The sequence below is a fragment of the Macrobrachium nipponense genome, chromosome 1 (assembly GCF_015104395.2).
Source record: "Macrobrachium nipponense isolate FS-2020 chromosome 1, ASM1510439v2, whole genome shotgun sequence".
Lineage (NCBI taxonomy): Eukaryota > Metazoa > Arthropoda > Malacostraca > Decapoda > Palaemonidae > Macrobrachium > Macrobrachium nipponense.
Genome location: NC_087200.1, coordinates 81,490,563 through 81,512,452, shown reverse-complemented (window position 1 = coordinate 81,512,452; position 21,890 = coordinate 81,490,563). Strand labels below are relative to the sequence as shown.

At 42.0% G+C, this 21,890-nt stretch overlaps 1 protein-coding gene across 4 annotated transcripts in view; it reads right to left on the bottom strand.

Moving 5' to 3' along the window:
* Positions 1–21,890, bottom strand: part of LOC135219410 (endoplasmic reticulum membrane sensor NFE2L1-like) — a 565,440-nt gene that overhangs the window by 493,249 nt on the left and 50,301 nt on the right. For all 4 annotated transcript variants that reach the window (XM_064256165.1, XM_064256164.1, XM_064256162.1 and 1 more), the window contains 2 exons: positions 18,983–19,114; positions 10,077–10,158 (listed from right to left, as the gene is read on the bottom strand). In XM_064256165.1, coding sequence (XP_064112235.1) covers positions 10,077–10,158; positions 18,983–19,114 — 214 coding nt within the window. The remainder of the gene's footprint in view (positions 1–10,076; positions 10,159–18,982; positions 19,115–21,890) is intronic.

Below are 21,890 nucleotides of genomic sequence, written 5' to 3'. Positions count from 1 at the left end.
CATAGAGGAGGGTCTTCCATAGGTCCTCCGTGCACTTTATCTTTGATGGACAGCAAAGGAGCCAATCATCTAAATATAGGGAAATGTTGATCCCCATGAGGTGAAGCCAATTTGTGAGAGGGGCAAGAATGCGGGTGAAAACTTGAGGAGCTGTAGAGGCAGAACCACAGAGCTTGAATTGAAAAACTCTGCCCTGAAACTTAAATCTGAGATACTTCCTTAAGTCCACATGTACAAGGACATGGAAGTATGAGTCTTGCATATTGATGATCACCATTCAGTTGCCTTGGTGAATGGAAGACCACTAACTGACATGTTTCAATCTTGAATTTCGTTTCCTGAATGAAGAAATTCAGGCCGCTGATGTCAGGGACAGGTCTCCAACCCCCTGATGACTTGGGGAACACAAAAAGATGATGGTAAAATCCTTGAGTGTTGATGTCCTTGACCACCTCTAAGCTCTTTTCTTCAGAAAAAACAATGCCTCTTCTGCAAAGGCTGAAACCTCTCTGAGCCTACCGAGTAAGCTGTCAATACGATGGACATTGACACTAAGGTTGGATTCTCCCAGAATGGGATGGCGTAGTACCTCTGGCTTCCCATTTCTCCCAAAAATGGAGAAACCTGGCTCCTACTGGCACACGAGGACAGGACTTTCACTTATTAGAGGAAGGTCTTGAGGGAGCCTTCTTGACTGGACGGGTGGTTGTATGCATGTTGGAGCAAGGTCTGGGCTGGAACCTTACCCTGCTGGCCCAAAAGGGCTGCTGCTGGAATGGAATGGAATATAGAGTTTAGGCCAAAGGCCAAGCACTGGGACCTTTGAGGTCATTCAGCACTACTGTTGCTGGAGAAGAGAGACATATTTAAAACTAAAAGAGGATGGTTCCTTAGGGTGCTTGGCTGACTGAGGCAGCAGATCTTGGGTTTGACTCCTTTTGAAGATCTGATGCTAATCTCTTGGACCATAGCTTGAGGGAAGAGATGAAAACGATCTAATGACGAAAAAAGAAGCGCAGATTTCTGGGAAATAGTCACGCCTTTGGTCGTGAAAGTACACCAAAGTTCCCTCTTCTTTAATACCCCAGTAGAAAACAAGGAAGCCAATTCCAGGGAGCTGTCCCTAATGGCTATCTGCACAGGAGAGGGCCTTAGCCAGTTTGCAGATGCAGACAAGTCCTCTGCGAGATTCCCAGTCTTCAATTTTCTTTCCAAGTGCACCAAAAATCCAGTCTATAAAACTGAGAAATTTGAATATTTTAAACACATTCTTGACAAAATGGTCAAGTTAAGATGGCAGAAAACTTGATCTTGGACAATGCAAGGGCTGAATGTCTGGATGGATCAATCAGGCAAGAGAATTCCCCCTAGGAAGTAGCAGTGACTCTCAAGGAAGGAGCTTTTCCGGTTGCATAAGATTAGTATCTCTTACTAGAAAGATGTGAAGGAGTGCTCTCTATTGTCCAAGAGCCAAACTTCCATCTCCCTCAAGGCTTTCTTGGATAAGGATAACGAAAACATCACAGGAAGCCTGGAATCCTCCACAGGATAGTTCCTCATATAAAATGTGGAGGGAGATGAAGCCAGGGAAGTTGGCAAGAAAATGGACGGAAAGGCGACAAAGAAATATCTGAGCAGATTACCGAAAGGCGAGGGAGCAGGAGCTTGGTCGAATACCTCTTCATCCGAAGAAATCAGCAAAGGAGACAAGCCTGGAGAGTCCTGTCCTACTGTGGGAGTCCTCTGAAGAAGACCCATGATTTTGTCAAGTTGGCACTGAATGAGCTCCATCGAAGAATCACACTGCAAGGGATCAGGATTAGACATAGCAGGTAACTGAAGAGTGGCGCCGGGCACACAACCGCTGGTGCCGAACATACGAGAGGTGGTTCTGGGTACTCGGACACAGGCGCTAGGCACTTGGGAGCCACTGGGTACACAGAAGCTGGTGGGTGCTCAGGATCTGCTGGCCGCTTAGAAGATGAAGCTGGCCGCTTTCGTGAACTGGACGGGCCTGGTGACAAATACTGGTGCTCTCCTACTGGGCGTTCAGGAGAAAATCATTCCAAGCTGTCCCAGACACTACAGGTCAGCTGAGGACTATGCTCAGGCTCCTAGAGACACTTGCAGGGAGCAGGAGACGAGCAGTCCATAATAGCTATGTGTCGCTTGAAAGGACAAGATACATTATAAAAGCGCCATTATCGCCTCTTGTCTGGGCTGGAATCTGATGAACTAGAAGAAGCTCAGGCACTCCTTTCAGAAGCCTTTCCATCAGCTGTCTGCCAAGGCCTGGGATTGCTCAACAGGCTCAGCTGAGGGGACACCTACCCGTGGATAAACCCCACCAACCTCCCTTGGACTTCCAATATGCCTCCTCCTTGGTGCATGGGAGTCTGACAGTGACCTTAGTCTAGGAGCATCAGCAGGACGAGTAGACACCTCCTCCGCTAACACTACACTTACACTAGCACTTTGGGCACATACATTGTCCAAAAGGATGTTCACAAGTACACCTAACTGCTCCATAGTGTTAACTATAAGACCAAACTTCTGATCAAAACGGGCTTTGAGGCTGGCAATGCAATTTGGGTTGGAAGCATGAAGGCCGGATAAAGGAGTGGGCGGAATATTTATAAGGTTAGTAAAAGGGGAAAAAGCAGTTAGAGGTAGAAGACAGAAATAGTAAATTGGCAGGTGTAGTACACTCTAGGCTAGCTAAGTTCCTAGCTTCAGCTCTAGCAGTCGCCTTCCTTATTCTGTCTCTTTCTATCTACCTTGTCTAAGTGGGCTTTTAAAGTCTTCCTCCTCCCCTGATCCCAGTCCCTGCATTCAATACAAGTCAAGTTAATTGAACAAGTCTGCCGCCTACAATTGCTACAGATTGTGTGGCAATCATAAATTTTTCATCACACTAGTTTTAAAGCCTTTGCTGCAAAGACAAATACTAGAAGCACTAGTGCCATACATCATCTGTAAATAACAGGTCTAAAAAAAGCCTAAGCTATCTGAAAATAGTGCAAAGGCTAACAAAAATAATGAATGCAACACTAAATGAACACCAAGAACAACCATCTGGCAACCAAATTCAAATCAAAGCTGCCTCAAACAACTGAAGTTTAGTCATTGACTGGCAGAAACGAACTGAGCTCTTCACCTGTGTTGTACCTGTCCTTCTCTGAAAGTGGGCGGGACCTTATCATCTACACTAAAACAATAGAGGTGCTACCGCAATTTTCAAATTTAAACTGCGACACAAGTTAGAAACATTAGTTATGTATTTACTTGGTAAGTTACTTATATGTATACATAAAACCCCCTTAACACATTATATTCTACTTACTGTAATTACTGTGCATTATCACAACTATAATCATTATCAGATTTTCATTATTTCATCAAACTGAACCTTCTGTCAATCAAACATTTATCATGTAAATGATTTGCAGCACCACCTTCTTCATTTAACACTAAAAATGATATTGTTAAGATACAATAAAGTTTTGTACATACTTACCTGGCAGATATATACTTAGCTATAGACTCCGTCGTCCCCGACAGAAATTCGAATTTCGCGGCACACGCTGCAGGTAGGTCAGGTGATCTACCGCCCCTGCCGCTGGGTGGCAGGAATAGGAACGATTACCGTTCTAGAACCAGATTTTCTCTTCCACCTGTCTCCTGAGGGGAGGTTGGGTGGGCCATCAATCGTATATATCTGCCAGGTAAGTATGTACAAAACTTTATTGTATCTTAACAATATCATTTTTGTACATGGAACTTACCCAGCAGATATATACTTAGCTGATTGACACCCTTGGTGGTGGGAAAGAGACAACTATTTACTGAATAGACAGGTAAACAACATACGTTGTAGGTAATAAATAAATAAAACCTTGGTTCCTACTTGATCAGGCGGAAGACTCCATGGCTAATGCCTAGGAATCTGCTTCGCCTCAAGAGCCTCAGCGAGGATGTGACCTATGGCTAAGAGTTCTTGTGGGTCTGTCGATGGGGTCTTATCCATTTACTCGACAGAGCCTCTTACATGACAATATGCCTATGCCTAGTGGCATAATTAAGGAGCACAACACCGATCCCGATCACCTGATCCTAACACGAGGGTTAGTGCTTAAGTTGAAAAGAGTTATCTACAAACTCCTTTCAAACAACCCAAAGAAAAAACACGACGTTAAATAAAATTTAACTCACTAGTTAAGGATCAGTATCTGCTCCCTATCCCAGCAATGTATCCGCAGACACGTATCAACCAAGAGAGAAGGATCCCTCGAAGGTTATCTTGACATCCTTCGGATAATGGGAAGTCAACACAGAGTTGCATCTCCCGTATGTGACAGCTAATATGTCCTTATGACATATTGTTAGGGAAAGAACAAGAATTCGGAAAAGCTCGCACTTCATGCACTTTTAATTCTCAGCTGTTTGAAGGAATCATCAATGCACTTATCAAGTGCTTAGGAGATCACAATGTCTCAAAGAAGGCCAGGGCGTTCTTTGATATAGATCTCTTCTGGGTGAAGCCTGGAGCCTGGCTAGCGCTTCGTGCCTGGCAGGCGCCTAGCGCCTGTCTAGCGCCTCGCGCCTGGCTGGAGCCTTGCGCCTGAATGGCGCCTAGAGCCTGGCTGGAGCCTAGCGCCTAGATGGCGCCTTGCGCCTGGCTGGCGCTTCGCGCCTGGCCTGGTGCCTGATTGGCTCCTCCTTCCTGGCTAGCGCCTCGCGCCTGGCTGGAGCCTTGCGTCTGGCTGGTGCCTTGCGCCTGGAAGGCACCTGGAGCCTGGCAGAAGACTTCATGATTACTGTCTATGAGTCTGCATGCCTCAAGAGTTTCAGCGAGGTAGGGACCTATGACTGACAAACCCTTCTGGATCATGTCAATGGGGGCTAGCCCGCTTACACGACAGAGCCTTCTCGGATCGTGCCAATGGGGGCTGACCCACTTACATGGCAGAGCCTTACCTGTATCATATCAATGGGGACTAGCCCTCTTACATGACTGAGCTTTAGGTTTCTCTTTACTGGAAGGAGCCTTGCGTCTGGATGGATCCTCAATCCTGACTGGAGCCTAGCCTTGAAGGAGCCTGGCACCTGGATGGCGCCTGGCTGGCTTCTAGAGCCTGGCTGGCTCCTAGAGCCTGGCTGGCTCCTAGAGCCTGGTTGGCTCCTAGAGCCTGGCTGGCTCCTAGAGCCTGGCTGGCTCCTAGAGCCTGGCTGGCTCCTAGAGCCTGGCTGGCTCCTAGAGCTGGCTGGCTCCTAGAGCCTGGCTGGCTCCTAGAGCCTGGCTGGCTCCTAGAGCCTGGTTGGCTCCTAGAGCCTGGCTGGCTCCCTAGAGCTGGCTGGCTCCTAGAGCCTGGCTGGCTCCTAGAGCCTGGCTGGCTCCTAGAGCCTGGCTGGCGCCTCGCGCCTGGCTTGGCTCCTCCACACTTGCTGGAGCTTCGAGCTTGGAAGAGTCTCTAGGCTGTCTGGCAATGTCCACATCGGACACTCTTATATCTGTCCGATTTGTTCGCCTCTGGTGCATTTGCGCCAGGTTGGAGGCCCGCTCCTTCTCAGTATCCGACCATGACAGAGTTCCTTGGAACTGTCCGCCTCTGGCGTTTTTCGCCTGTATTGGGCATTTGCGCGGCTTGGCTGGCGCTACATTGTCCGAGAGTCCTGAACAACCACATAGTTTATCAGGAGACTGGAGAAGGGTGGAAGAAATTCTTCCCCTTTGAGCTTTTGGCCCCTGGCAAGGGGAGGTGATTTTAGTCAGCTACACCCAGTAGACGACAGGATATCTAACAATACGAGAGAGAGTCTTCCTCCGAGGAGGATCCTTCGTGAACACTTCTTTTGCTAAAGAGATTTCTTCTTACATGTTGATGAGGTTCCTCGTTGCAGAATCTTCCCTATCCTTGCCCGAAGGAAGGGAAGGAGTCTGGAAGTCGAAGGAGACTCTGAGCTGAAATTGGGCGGAACCCTGATTTCTAGCTCTTATTGTATCCTTCTGAATACCTTCTGGGAAGCATTTTGAGCCCTCATCGCACCCCGAAGACTCTGTAGGCAAACGTTTAAACCATCTCTTCTTCTGTAGATGAAAATGTAAGTACCCTGCCTGGGCAACTAAACTTCTATCTGAAAGCGTTGCCGTCAGGAATAGAGGGATTTATTTCTTTTGCCGACATACTATGCTGGCAAGAACCCATTGCCGAGTCTCCATTGAATCTGATGCGAGATTCCAATGCACAAAAAATTCACTGGTCTTCTTGGTCGTTTAGGGCTAAGAGAAACAAAGAATTCCTTCATAAACTTCCTCAAAGAAGTTTGATGAGGAGCAGTTCCATTTTGTCGGAACACGGAATCTGTGGCCACAAAAAAAAAATCCCATTCGAAGTACATGATATCCTACTCTTGTCGTATTGCGGTATCGTATAAGATCCCGAAGATCTTAATCCTCTGTTATCTCTAATCCCTTTGTAGAGACAGAGTATGTGGCCTTTTACTGCGTTCTTTGATAGCAGATATATACATAGGTGATTCTTCCCTCTGAAAGTGAAGAAAACCTCGCTATGTGGTTCACAGAGGTATCGGAAGAGGACAGTTTCCTCATTCCATCTAGCACGATCTGCAGCAATTCTATGTCTTAGCCATGACTATTGTCATTTACCTTGAAAAAACCTCTCATTCATGTCCACTTCTGGTCAGTCTGCACGCGGACAGACTCAGAGTGGAGAGGTTTTATAGGTCTATTTATAATAGATTCTGATAGAATATCCAGATACTCTTGGAAAAGCCTTACGAAACATGCTGTGAGAAGAACGTGACTTCTGTGAATCCAACCTCTCTAAGGCCAAAATGAGGCATACATCCTCTCTTCCTTTGACGCCCAGTTATCTTAATATCTGTTAAGAATTTATAACTAGGGGAAAAAAAGGCTAAAGTTTATTCCCCTTCTTTAAATTTAAAGATGTCTTATATTGCTACCTCTCTTGGTTCGAGGAAAAAGAAGCAGTCTAAAGGAAGCCTGTTCGTCTTCTACCTTACAAAGAGATCTATGAAGAAGACTTTCCGCAGGTTCTCACAACTCTTTTCAATAAATGTTAGACATACGTTAACAGTTATTATCTTCGATCGAGAAGGTTCTCACGGACATGCAAAATCTTGCATCGAACCTCTTAAGGATCGTTACGTTCCGTGTCTGTTCCCAAATAGGTTCTCTTTTGTTAACGCGAACAGGGGCGAAAAAAGAGATTCTCGATGCTCTTTGCGATATGAGAGAGTCGTGGAATTGGCCTAAGTGATTAAAATAAATCATTTCATCATTCCTTGTAAGCGACCCCTTTTCGATTAAATGGGTAACGAAATCAGGAACGAATCTTGCCGTTACCGAGCTAGCTGTCCGAGAGGCTACTGGACTCTTAGGTTAATAACTCGCTAAAACGAGAAAATATCTTGGATGGTGCTTCTGGCGCGGCAGGCGCTTCTGGCGCAATTTGCGCCAGGCTGGCGCTTCCTTCTAGTTCTTTTTAGGTTATGTGCCATAACATCTATGCCTTTATGGTACCCGACATCCTTCACATGTTAATTCCGTTCTTAGTGGGAAAAAACTTTTATATACATAGTATAGTCCATTCAGGGAAACAACTTCTGCCACTAAGAGAATGTTTCCCATCCGACTCACCCAACTTCTCTTGAGCAATATCCGAATTTAAAAAGGTTGTGTGCGTTTCTCGAAAGGATGAGAGAATTATATATATCGCGCGCTGCCGTATTAGAATCCTTTATAATACTGTCACATTGTGGTAAACAGCATTAATCTAGGAAACCTTTGTAAGGATACTAGGAATTCTGTAGTTAACCTCGGTATGTGCATAAGACTTGACCATACCGTAGTCTTAAAGTGAATTCTCTACTACATTCATCTTCTCACTAAGCATGTACTCTAATAAGCCATGCTTTCGTAAGCATGAGAGCATTATACAATATAGAGTTCCGCTGCGTTAGAATCCTTTAAAAATGTTACCTACGGTAAACAGCATTGAAATGTTGTAATATCTTTCTTATTGAAAGCTTCTTAGCAAAAGGCAGACAATATTTTATTTATGTTTGCTTAACTATCCCCTCAATCCGAGGCTAAAACCACGATTGTAGGGGAGAGACACGGTTTATTCATTCCATCCCGCAGGAGAGAGACATGTTACCGACCACTCATGACCGACACCTACATGATACTGCGTTGTGTCTAAGCGATAGCAGTCTCGTTAGCCGACTGGCCTTACTCTTCCAGAGTTGCCAGCTACTCCATTTAATAAAGGAATCTTATAAAATTATTATCGAACTTCAGGAAGTTCTTATAATGCATATCTAAGCGAAACAAGACTTCGATAAATCTAGAAGCTAAGTAGGTGTTGTCTTAAACAATCCCTTTAAGCGTAGTCCTTCCTAGGAAATTCCTGGAAGGATACTGGTAACTGAGTTGCTCAGCAAAAAGTAAGTAACTACGGTATGTGCTTATGATTTGCCGTATCGTATTCTCATACAGCAGATACTCTACTACCTTCTTTCCCTGCCGAGGCAGATAGAGAAAGGATATTCTGGTGCCTGGATCCTTGCACCTAGCGCCTGGAATGTTCCGCGCGCCTGGAATGTTCCGCACGCTAGAAAGGAGACTCGCTCCTGGAACGTTCCGCTTGCGTGGAAGGTCCCGTGCGCCCTGACAGTTCGAGCGCCTACTAGACCCCTTTTAGAAAGAGCCTCTTGCCCGGAAACGTTCAATGGAAGGATCGTTCTGATTGCCACTCTACTGTAAGGCTCTTGCTCTAGCCGTCTGTTTTCTGGCGCAATTTGCGCCAGGCTGGCGCTTCGTCTCTTGAAGGCGCCTTGCGCCAAGAAAAATTTTCTAGAACGCGGCTCGCGTTTGGTTGTAGAACGCGGCTCGCGCTAGTCTGTTAGCTGGAACGCGCCTCGCTGCTGGCTATAGGAACGTAGCTCACGCTAGCTTGCTGGAACGCGGCTTCCTGGCAGCGGCTGGCTCTTGCTCAGTGTTCTCTTAGTTTTCAGAGAACGCGCTAGATCATCGCTCCAAACATACATTCTTCGTCTTTTCGGATGTAAGATGAAGAGACGCACTTTTTTAAGGATGCCTTATCAATGGCTATCCTTGGCAGTCTGGGACGTTCTACAGAACCTGCCGAGGGGACGCCTGACCGGTGGGGGTTCTCCCTAACCTTCCTGCGGCTGTCGACTTTCCTCCTCCACTGGGTCTGGGAGTTTGGAAGAGGTCTAGGCCTGGAAGCGCTACGGAGCCGATCAGACGCACCCTCCACTGCACTGGGAACACTATATTCACTTCTTACCTTTTTAGAGCTCGCCTTTTGAGCTCCATCCATTTATCTTCAAATTTGCACATATGAATTTGTAGATTCTGTGGAGTAAGAAGGTGATGAGGATGCAACAACTACTAGAATTGTCAATACTCTAACTGCTCGTTAGTACAAGAGCTCTTAAAGCTTCTAAAGGAAGCGTATCTAGTTATATGCTTTCTGACTTCCTAAAGTAGGAAGTTAGATCTTATATTTCCTTCATCAAGTTCTAACACTTATACACGTATTAGTAAAAAAAAAAAATATCAATATTTCCCTTATTGCAAAATATAAGTGTCTACCGAAAAATTCGATAGTTTCACGTAATATATTCTTCGAAATTTCGAAGCCAAATTCATTAAAAAGTTAATAAAAGCGTATGCCAAACCAAAGACCCAGTACTTCCCTGCAAAAGACAGCCCAGAAGGTCGATGGCGATGAAAAAACGAAAATCAAGTCAGGAGGTAGCAACAACGTATGTTGACACTACCGCGACAGGGAAAATCTGGTTCTAGAACGGTAATCGTTCCTATTCCTGCCACCCAGCGGCAGGGGCGGTAGATCACCTGACCTACCTGCAGCGTGTGCCGCGAAATTCGAATTTCTGTCGGGGACGACGGAGTCTATAGCTAAGTATATATCTGCTGGGTAAGTTCCATGTACAAAACAGTAAAATTGGCAACTAAGACAAAGTCTTATAGCTCCTACACTTACCTGTTTCTGAATCAACAGTAAAATTGAACTGCAACCAAGCCCCATCACTTGATTTGTCATCAAACTCGGTGTCACCTTTTGGCTGCAATTAAAAATTTCTTCATTTTTCAATCTGTGCAACTAAATTAAAATTTGTCACCAATAAAAACACACATACATATACCATAGTACATATAACTATTATGGCTAACATGAAGTTTTCATAATAAAACTAATGTTGCAATACTTACCTGAACACCTGAACTAGCCCTGGTCACTGACCAGCCCGAACTATATCCCCACATATTTACCCACTAATTGGGTAATTTTAACTGTCAGCGTTACCAATGCTGCGGGTAAAATCTAGTCAAATGAGTTACCTGTGTTACCGTTGGCAACGCTGCCGCAAATACTGGCCACCAGTGGCCTTTCTCCTCAATTGAATCATTCACTATCAAATTGAAGTGGGGAGGAGGGTGGGAATCATTCAGGTGTTCAGGTAAGTATTACAATATTAGTTTTATTATGAAAACTTCATATTGCAATACACTCCCTGAACACCTGAATTAGCCCGATTAACAACATTTACTCGGAGGCAGGATCAATCTCATTCAGCCCGACCTGTCCACGGAACATACGCAGGTAACTCATAAGCAACCTACCATGTATAAAAGCATGTATCCTCACCTAGTTATCTAACTCGGAGGTGAGGATGTTTGCAAAGAAAGTACTTCAACATCAGTGTTGAGTCTAAGGTACTGTCTAAGGCAGAAGTACCTCCCATGTGATAAGCTATACTTCTTATTCATGGAGGTAACAACAAATCTCCTCACCTGGTTGTCCAGCTCAGTAGGTGAGGATGTTTGCAAAGAAAGTACTTCAACGTCAGTGTTGAGTCTAAGGTACTATCTGAGTCAGAAGTACCTCCCATGTGATAAGCTATATTTCTTATTCATGGATAGGTCAACAACCAAAATCTCCTCACCTGCGGTTTATCCCAAGGCTCAAGTATGGTGAGGATGTTTGCAAAGAAAGTACTTCAACGTAAGTGTTGAGTCTAAGGTACTATCCAAGTCAGAAGTACCTCCCATGTGATAAGCTATACTTCTTATTCATGGAGGTAAAAGCAAATCTCCTCACCTGGTTATCCAGCTCAGTAGGTGAGGATGCTTGCAGAGGAAGTACCATACCGTTGGTGTAGAGTCCAAGGTACTGCCTGAGTCTGAAGAACCTCCCATGTGGTATTCTATACATCTCATGTATGGAGGGGAAATGGTGAACCTCCCATGTGGCTATGTAGCCTCTCATGTATGGAGGAGAAGTTGAGTGTGCAGGACCTTCAGTTCTCTACTGCTCACTGATGTAGATGACTTGTGCTGTAGTAGTACAGGCAGTCCCCGGGTTACGACGGCTCCGGCTTACGACGTTCCGAGGTTACGACGCTTTTTCTTAAATATTCATTGAAAAATCCGCCCTGGGTTACGACGTTTGTTCCGACATTACGACGCTGACGCTTCCAACGCTCCGAGTTAACGACGCTTTAAAAAACGCATACTATGATAAAAATCCTTTATAGTTTAGCACAGTATATTAATAAAAATAAGTTTCTGGTTAGATTACAACAAAAATTTTGAGGTTATGATGATTTTCGACACTTTTTATGTCGTATTTTTTTATGTTTTTTAGTGACGCCTCACATGCGGAACTAGTTTCCGAGCGAATAAATACTAGCTTGGATGCGCAAAGTTTATATCAGTCCAAAAGCGCAAATAATGAAAAAATCATTGCTTGTTTCCAGTAATAATAACCAAATTAAGTTTCTGGTTAGATTAAAACGCAAATTCCAAGTATCCAAAGAGAGACATTATCCAGTAATTTGATCAGAGAGAGAGAGAGAGAGAGAGAGAGAGAGAGAGAGAGAGAGAGAGAGAGAGAGAGAGAGGCGTCTTCCGATGCTCCGAGTTAACGACGCTTTTAAAAAACGCATACTATGATAAAAAACGGACTAGCCGGCATCACTGTCTGTCTAAGCCACGCCTTCTTACAACAGTGCTGTTTGACGACAAGCTTCTGTAATTGTAATTTGATTGAAAAGTAATAAATTAATATTTTAAGGTAATAAAATTGACTTTATTAGGCCTAATATTAATTTCAGTTGTCACTGTAATTTGATAATACGACTGGTAATTATTTGTAACTGTAATTGACATAAGCACAATGTAATTACTGACGGCAATTAGTCTGTTAAACGTATGAAGATTTCATACAAACGAATTCCTTATATCTGACATCAGATTATATGCTACAAGATACCTTATTGACTATGTTAAATGTCAACATAGTTGAAAACACGTCTCCTTCAAGACGTCTGTACAAACCTGGCATAAGTGAGGAAGAGTTGTTACGTTAGTCACGCTAGCCAATCAGGACAGAATGAGATGGATATTACGACGCAAACCAGTATTCGTCATCAGCTGATTCCAGCGTGAATGACTGCCGAGTTAGTTTAAACTACACTAATATGATGATACATATAATACAATTATAATGCTTTAGTCGGACAGAATCTGATCTTCATTCTGTTCGATTACATTCATATTGAATTATCCTAAGATCGGATTCTCATTCGTTTTCAATTACACCTGTACTGAATTATCCGAAGTCAGAATGCCTTGAGCCTACAGCGTTAGCCACTATAAAAATCACTCTACCGATATGTAGTACAGCGAATACTTTAGGCTAAGCTAGGCTACTGTATATGTATACGATATATCATCATGAACACTAGGCTAGCCGTAGTTAATTTTATTCGATTCTCTACATACTGAATTATCGTAAGTCAATATGCATTGAACAGAGAACTAGTTAATATTAACAATTATCGTATCGAATAAGAAGAGGAAAGTAACCTTAAAGACGAAGCAGCAGTACTCAACCCTTCAGAACCCGACAGACCCGAAACCAGATCTGAAAGACCAACCATGGCCTAAAAGCTTCTGATGCAAGGAACTCGAAGCAGGAAAAACCCAAAGAGGCTCTAAGGACACTGTCTCTCTATAAACTACTACTTATAATAGAAAACTGACCCGAAGAAGCCTGCCCTTCTCTTCCTAAACACTATGTAGCCTATTATCCCTACTCGTCTGTATCTGAACTAATTTTTCATCATCCTGAGAACTTACACATCGAGGGAAGGGGAATCTGCTGCCAAAACTGCCTGCTCCGCGCCGGGGGGGCCGGCAGAACCTACCCACTCGGAGGCTTGTGGTTCTCCATTACCCCCCAGCACCCGTTAGGGCTGGTTCTGGAACAGGCAGGGGGGCTGAAAAAGAACGATTAGAATCAACTATACTACTAATACCACTATCTCTATTTTGGTTAAATTATTCGTCAGGCTAGAAATATGCTTAACATACTAGATGATGACCTGTCCACTAATTTCTAGAATAACTAACTAATGTTTCCTTGTCTCCTGACCAAGACAAACATCTCTGACTGGTATTGCACTGAACCTTCCTACACGAAATAACGAAAAGAACGTCGATCATGTGTGAGGGTACTCATCCTATGCTTGAAGGGCATGCAGAGCCGATGAGCACCAATATATCCAGCAGTAGGAGGCTCGATCGTCGTAAAAGGCTCTATCATCGAACTGTAGATGAAGCAGAAGCAGAGGCGTTTGCAGACGGCGACAACGTTTATTTTCTAACTTATCCATAGCGAGTAAAAAGTAGCTATCCAAAGTAAAACGGGAGAAAAAACATTAATAAATGTCCAAGGTCGTAACCTGTATCCAAAATACAAAAACTCTTTGAGTGGGGTCAGGCTAAATGACCAAAAGTTCGCCTGATGTGGGACTGATCCGCACAGCATGGCAAACAAGAAACAATTGAGGAGAAAGGCCACTGGTGGCCAGTATTTGCGGCAGCGTTGCCAACGGTAACACAGGTAACTCATTTGACTAGATTTTACCTGCAGCGTTGGTAACGCTGACAGTTAAAATTACCCACTTAGTGGGTAAATATGTGGGGATATAGTTCGGGCTGGTCAATGACCAGGGCTAATTCAGGTGTTCAGGGAGTGTACTGCAATATTAATATTTACAAAAAAACTAACAGCATGAAATAATTTTCAGCAAAGACATTTACGTAATTAAAATCCCTATCCCTGTATCCTTGGGTTCATTACCAATACAAGCAAAATCTGGTGGAGTATTAGTTAGCAACAAACAATTAATCATCGATTATAGGCATGGTGTCTCATACATTTTAGTCAATCCAGCCTCAAGCAAGGATGACTGGGCTTACACTTTCATTCTCTTGGCATATGTGTGGTGATTCTTTATAATTAGGAACAATAGCATGAAGAACTATATAATGGCCAAAAGATTGTCAAGATTTCATGGTGCTGGAAGATACCACACTAGAAATAATCTCAAGAACACTTGAAAGTTGCTGAAACACTTCAGGGAGTATTTGGTAGTGAAATTGTCAACTTCAGAGGATGCAGAAAGAAATTAGCACCTATATTTAAAACCTCACCATTAGTATTCAGCTAAAACCAACATCAAAAGACACAACAAAGGCTATGCTTTAAATTTTTCTTCCTGCTAATTTCCTGTTTGTGGGATTAAGAATTATAAATTGTGTATTTGTTGTACTACCATATGTACTCCTTTTGGTTTTTTAGAATCCCTTCCTGAGGGATAATGACATCTTAATGTACTAGACACTTTTTGTAGCTGGTTTGCCTTCCATAAAGATATTTTCCCTTAATTAGTTTAGGAGGTAGTACTTGATTCATGTGTACAAAGCTTCATCACTAAATCACACCGCTTTCTATCATCCTTTAGTATTGTTGCTTTCCAACATGCTGTCAAAAATATTTACCTTGCTCTTAGGTTTCTTTCTCATTTAAAAAGAAATTCTTCAAGCAAGATCTAAAATAGTCTAGAAACATAAATCAGTCGTCTCTAAATTGGCTTGTATCACTCATACAGATCACAATGTCCAAGTTCCAACTCTCACAGGTCTGGCCTACTAAATACCAATAATCTTGCCATCAACAGACAGGAGAGAGAGAACTGTATTTTGAATTGAAAAGATAAACAAAAAGTAAAACTATACAACAATAATGGTAAATGATGATTAATTCATAAAACTATGCTATAAGAATATATCAGTACTGTAAATATTTAAACTAAAATCAATCATCAAAAACAGGGCAATTCAAATTTTCTTAGATAATCATGTTGAAATGACAGCAAATTCCTGTCCGACAAGACCAAACTCCTTGCCTCTACTTGGCACCAGTCCCATAAGGTCTGGCACTGTAAGGCAGTGAAACTGGTTGAAGAATATTATACTTTTTTTTTTTTTGTATCATGACCTTCGCAATATCATTTTCCTTTTTACACAATCTCTTAACATGTTAATTGCTTATATGTTTGTTATCTGATTTTATGAGTTTCTTTTTAGTGTATTAGCAAAATTTTATCATTACCATCTGGTCTTTATTTTGTATTAAGTAAGTACAGGTAGTCACCGATTATTGGCAAGGGTTACATTCTTGGCGGAGTGCTGATAAGTGAAAACCCCCATTGACTGAAGCTCGGCAATTTGTGGCGCTTATGGCACCGATGACCGGTTAAGGACGCCGAGGCACTGATAACCGGAACTCGGCACGCTATGGCACCACAAATAGCCAATTTTATGGTGCTAAACAAGCATCATAAAACCAGATTGCCATTAACAGTGTGTGCTGATAACTGGGGACTACCTATACTGTCGATAGCCACTAGCAAAATGCTGATATGCATTTTCAAGTTCGTATAAAACTCCCTTTGGCTAAACTTGAAATAACTACATTACTGCATATTAAAAGAAATGACAGGTAAATTTCTATTCTCGGTACAAATCCTGAAATGAAAAATCTTTTTCATGATTAACAAATGAGCTCTTTCCATATGGAATTAACTTTCAAGGAGTTGGAAAAGCTGGTGATTACACCAATAGCTACCAATAGTAGGGGAAGAAGCACTACCCTCCAAGTCGGCACAGTTTACCTTTTGGCCCAAGTAAGAGAATGAGGAGTGGTAAGATGTGGGCCCTTTATGTAAAGACCTCGGGTTTGCATGTTAGGGAAAATACAAATTAGACAGTCCCCAGTTATCTGCGGGGGTTCCACTCTTGGTGGGATGCTGATAAGCAAAAACCATCATTAATTGAAACTCGGCAATTTATGGCGTTAACGATCACCGATATCCGGTTAATGGCACCTCTGTTAGGTATGTTATGGCGTCATAAATCGCAGATTTTATGGCGCTAGACAAGTGCCATAAAACCAGATTGCCATCAACTGAGTCCAACAATAACCGAGGACTGCCTGTACTTTCAATAATTTGTCATTTGTTCCTACACAAATACAAACCCTAGGTCTTTACATATGAAAGATTTACTTGACTGGAAGGAGGATTCTGAGTAAATCTCTGAACTGACTGGTAGTTCAGCTAACCTGGGTACTCTCTTCCTGGTCATGAAAGAACAAGTGAGATGTTCAATTGCCTGACTTCTAGGAATTTCTATTTAATGGCATGTAATATCCTTAATTTGAAAAAGTTTGGATGAACCTGCAGTGTCAGAGACTATAAAGCTAAGAATAACCAACTGGTTTGTTCATAGTCAGTTCCTCTAACCCCTTGCTAGAGAGAAGGAAATATTTGCATCTACTAATCCATGTGGAGCTAAATTATAAATAGGATATTCAGTCATCTAGATCACCTGCATGCAAACCCGTCCACCATGTGACAGCTTGTTCACCGTTCCTCTGCCCACTGGAAGAGAAAGGAAGACAGGAAAAAGGGAGGAGGCCAATCCCGCACACACCTCCTTGCAGCCACACCTTAGGCAAGATGCAACCTGTCCCTTAAGAGCTGGGTGAACTACATGACTTGTTGAGCATCCACCATAGGACCCAAGAGAAAGGTGTTCAAGGACCTACGGGCAACGTCCCAAGGTAAACGGAGATGAATGTGACTTGCACAATTACATTCCATCCTAGCTAGTACTCGACTGACAGGTTCTTCCTGAATGTGATGGAGAGAGTGATGTACCTGGCTTCGAAAGATCTGGCCTCAGATGTACTGATGTCCACCAAGAAGTTGCGGGGTATGCTCGTTTGATCATTTAACAAGTCAGAGAAATGAGAATTTGAACACCATTTCTCAGCCAACTCAAAGGTAATGAACGAGTCAATGGCATTGGACTGAAAGTCTAATCTTTAAGGAGGCAACATAGACGTCATAATTTCATGGAACCACAAGACCGTAGAAGTGGAATGATCAATCTTACTGATCACCTTTGAAACATGTAGAACGGCAAAAGGAGTGTAAGCCTCCCGATATAAATGGATACCATGCGAGAAGATAGAGCAGAACAGCACCAACTTCAGTAAGTCAAGAAAAGGATTATGATCATGCTTCTTCAGAGGTTGAAACAATTTTCGAAAGTCAAGATGCCAAGATCAACTGTCCTTATCTCCTGACTTAGTGAATTAATTGTTAGTAATTACATCCATCTTGCTTGGGATGTGTCTAGTTGACCACTGTACTGAATGTTCTACTGTCTACTCATGTACCTATCGAATAGATGAAAGGACTCTAGGCCCTATGAGAACCATGGCACTACTATAGTGTGGTTATTATCACAAAGAGGAGTGTCTATCTTTGTATCTTTTGGTCCTGAGACTCTTGAACGTCTAAAAAGATGTGCTCAAGTGCCATGAAAGGAAATGTAGGAGCCTGTTGCCCTGGTCAATGTTTCAAAGAATGAAAAATCTCTGGAGGAGGATAGTGTAACCATGGCACTACCTTGGTGCCATTGCTATCAAAGGAGTGCCTATTCGGACTCTGAGACTACTGAAACCGTCTTAAGATCCACATAACTTTCTCTCCCTCTCAGGTTGTGGATCAATTGGTAATTGCAGCAGCTACTGCTTGCATCACCTACATCTTCCACTCCTCACTGGGGGGAGTGTAACTGCATAAAGTCAAAAGAAATGGAGCTCCTAGACACCACTTCTTGGTTGAGATAGTTGGAGCCCTAGAAACCACTTCTTGGCTGAGTCAGAACTAACAAGTTTTCAGCACTTAGTTTGGAGGTGGAGTCCTTTTTCAGCACTTAGTTTGGAGGTACAGTCCTAAGTGGTAAGGCAAAAGGCCTTCGGGCACTTGGTAGCCTTTAAGGTCCTTAGAAAAGTAATGCTAATACACTGTTGATCTGATGTATCAGTCACAACCAAAAATGCAGAATATTTTTTATTAAAAGATGAAGATGTGACTAACAGGTTTGACTACCATGCAAACAGAAAAATTATGGTAGGCTATTTTGTACGAGACTAAGGCAATGCTTTCAAGTTACTTGGTTTATGTTCTCCATTAACTCAAGGGTACTCGGGTGAATGTCAGTCAGGTTTCCCAAACTCCCCGGCACAGACCCCTCACTAGCCAATAGTACATATACTGTACTAGCAACCAAATGGTATAGAGAAAGGATATGTAAACAAGGATAATAAGCAGATAGAATGTGCTTATATCAACTAGTGTGTGACATAAAAGACTAGGAGAAAAGGTATATTGTAATATAAGTCTCATATATTGCGTAAAACATTGACACAGGAAAACTTGAATTCAGGGAATGGTAAGTCAAAAAAGGTATTTATAATGCATTGGTTTGTACTTTATATGAACGCTACTAGTACAGTATTTACTACCATATGTTGGAATGCTGGATAAACATACTCTCTTCCAAGATTTGTTAAGATTAAAAGTTAAAAAAAAAAATACAAAAATTTTACTGTTACAAATTGAAATTTTTTAAAATTTAACTTTGTGTACAACATAACAGAAAGCAATCAGACATGAAACCTACCTCTTTACCATGGTCTTTGTCCTTCGTGTCGTGCCCAGAAAATGTTTCCATAAGACTGTCCTCATCAAACACCTCCCGTGGAACACCCAGGTCAACATCTTGCTTCCACAAAGCTTCAATGAGTGCCAGATCCTACAAAACAAAAAAAAAGAAGCAAAAATGGGGATCAATATAAGAATGAAATGTCAAGAAAAAATTACTTTAAATACTGTACTGTACAACATTGTATAAATATTCAAGACAATGTGGAAAGCTAAACATATACCCACTGGTCTGAATATATATAACTTATTCCTAAACTAACCTTTACTTAGGAACTCAGAATGCCTTGCCATCACATTAGACAACTTGGCTAATTACTGAGCCATAACCTACCTAATGTAATCTAATGAGTTTATGCATATCCTCCTCACACAAGAAAACCAAGCTTCTGTTGGTTGTAAAATCCAATTTCTGTGTTATGGTAGTATTTGCTTAAAATGTACTTATATTCCACAGTAAATAAGCCACAGCTTTTGAACATATGTATGGTTGGTTATGAAGAAAATAGCTACTATAGGCATATCTTCCTACTGTAAATATACATACGTACTATGTATATTTACCCCCGTACACCAAAACTGGTTGCTTGTTACAGTTGCAATACTGCAGTTTGAAATGACCAACTTAAATATGGTAAAAGAATTATGTGTTATGAAATATATTTAAAAACTTTCATATGCACTCAAGGTAAGGCTGAATAACATATTGACAGTAGGAAGGGGCCGAGATTTCAAAGCTCAATGTGAGATATCTGCCTGATATTCTTAGTAATATTTAATGTACTACTACTAGTGTATACATGTGTATAAAATTGTAATTGCCTGTAGTTCATCAGAGGTTGTAAAATTCCTATCAAGGAAAACACAGGTACGTATGTAATTTTACTTTTTGAAAATGTTTAAGAATTATGATTCCCAATGAGTGATGGAAAGGACACGGAAAATCATAAACATTCATTATTATTAATCATAACATTATTATTACTGTACATTGGAAAATTTAACCAAATTGCTGAGTTCAAATAACTCTTGTAGCTATGGCTAGAAGGGTTTGCTTTTAATAATAAAAAAAATTATTATTCTTGAGTGCAGCTCTTGAAGGGTTTTATAATTAGATAATCCAAATTCTGACTAAATTTTCTTAGTTAATTTTTGTTTGTGCAACCCATTTTTCAAAGGGTATCTCATTTTCGTAGGAATTCCCAACCACACTACTTGCTGTATGCACTATATATGTGGAAAATATATCTCTCTTGTACATACCCCATATACTCTCATCTGTAGCTAATTATAATCCATAATTCTGCTGGCCAACTCCAAAGCTTCAACAATTTTTCACTGTAGCTCTAACAGATGTTAGACTAAATAGAGCATAATTCAAATGATGATGTCTGTTGGTAACCTTCAGAATATTGTTTAATGGATCTACTTTCGGCATGCCGCCACAAATAATTAAGTAAATAATTAAGTAACCAAGATTGTAATTCTTTCATATTGGCCTGCAAGACTCTTCTTCTTCTTTACCTTAAGCTGGTATCACACTAGTCATTTCTTGCTCGTGGTTTTGGCCAGCATCCAGCCGATGCTCGCGAGCAAAAGTGTTGTATCGTCACACTAGGAACTCGTGGTTTCGAGGAGCCGTAGGAAAAAGTAAACAAAACTGATCATCTGATATCATCATGGCGCCCAGAAATTGTCGGACTGTTGCAAGATGCGCTGCAGTGGTTTATTTCTCGGAAACTTACGTGAATGCAAGAGTAACAAAAAACGTTTGTGGGTTCAAGAGTGGCTCAGGAGAGTACGTCCTATCAGCAGCAGCCATCTTGTTTGTTTACACTATGCTGTGGCTCGCGGCTCGTGCTGGCTGCTTTCCGTCCTGTTCGGAAGCAAGAATCTTGAGCTAAAAGCTCCCGGTATTTCATTCTCGGCAGCAACGGCTCGCTGCTCGAGAAAAAAATGCCTAGTGTGAGGCCAGCTTTACATGTCAAGACCAAAAACTGGTATCTTCAGATGTGTTTGTTGGGTTTGGAATGTAGATAAGTGCTAGTACTTTGTACAAAAATAACATGTGAACCTTGGACTCCAGTGATACCTCAACTCAGGTAATTCCTAGGACTTCTGTAAAGACTAATCAAGACTTGTGGCAACAATAAGAAAAAACTAGGCCATGATGCTGCAGCAATAAGTACTACCAATCTTGATAAATAAAAGATGGATTATACTCAAGCTCCCTTCCTATTACTCCAGAAAGTGATATTCCATCATTTGGCCCAACAGCTGAACAGCAAATCCCCATTTTGAAAAGCAGTGATGTCCAAGCACTTAACCTTGAATACAATGTGGTTTTCACAGAGAGATTTTTAAAAAATTGTCTTTGAAGTCTAAAACCTACTATTCAGTACTTTGGTTTTAATTACCACTGCTACCTTACTCTGCCTCCACCCATGCTGCCTGACACATAAGCCTGGATGCCACCATTTATAGTGTTAGTCACTAAAGTATCAGTACCACCTCTTATCTAGATGATGTTAGTAAGCCTTGTCCTGCAACTCTCTGATATGTGAATATTCCTAACTTGGAAGAAACTGACATTCCTAATGGTTCTTACCCAGTATGTAATTCCTCCTCTTAATAGTGTATCTTACTCAAGAAAAAAACAATCCATCTGAATGCTCAACCAGAAGGCCATGCAATAATTCCACTTAACGCTCAAGTTTCAGTCAAGGAGACTCAGGACAGTGGTCACAACAAAAACTGGTCATCAACAGATCACCATGACTTAGAAAGTGCTCCTTCAGCTGAAGTAGAAAGACTCAACCAGGACACTACCCCGTAAACATTTGAGGGGCTTTTCAAGACTGGTAACT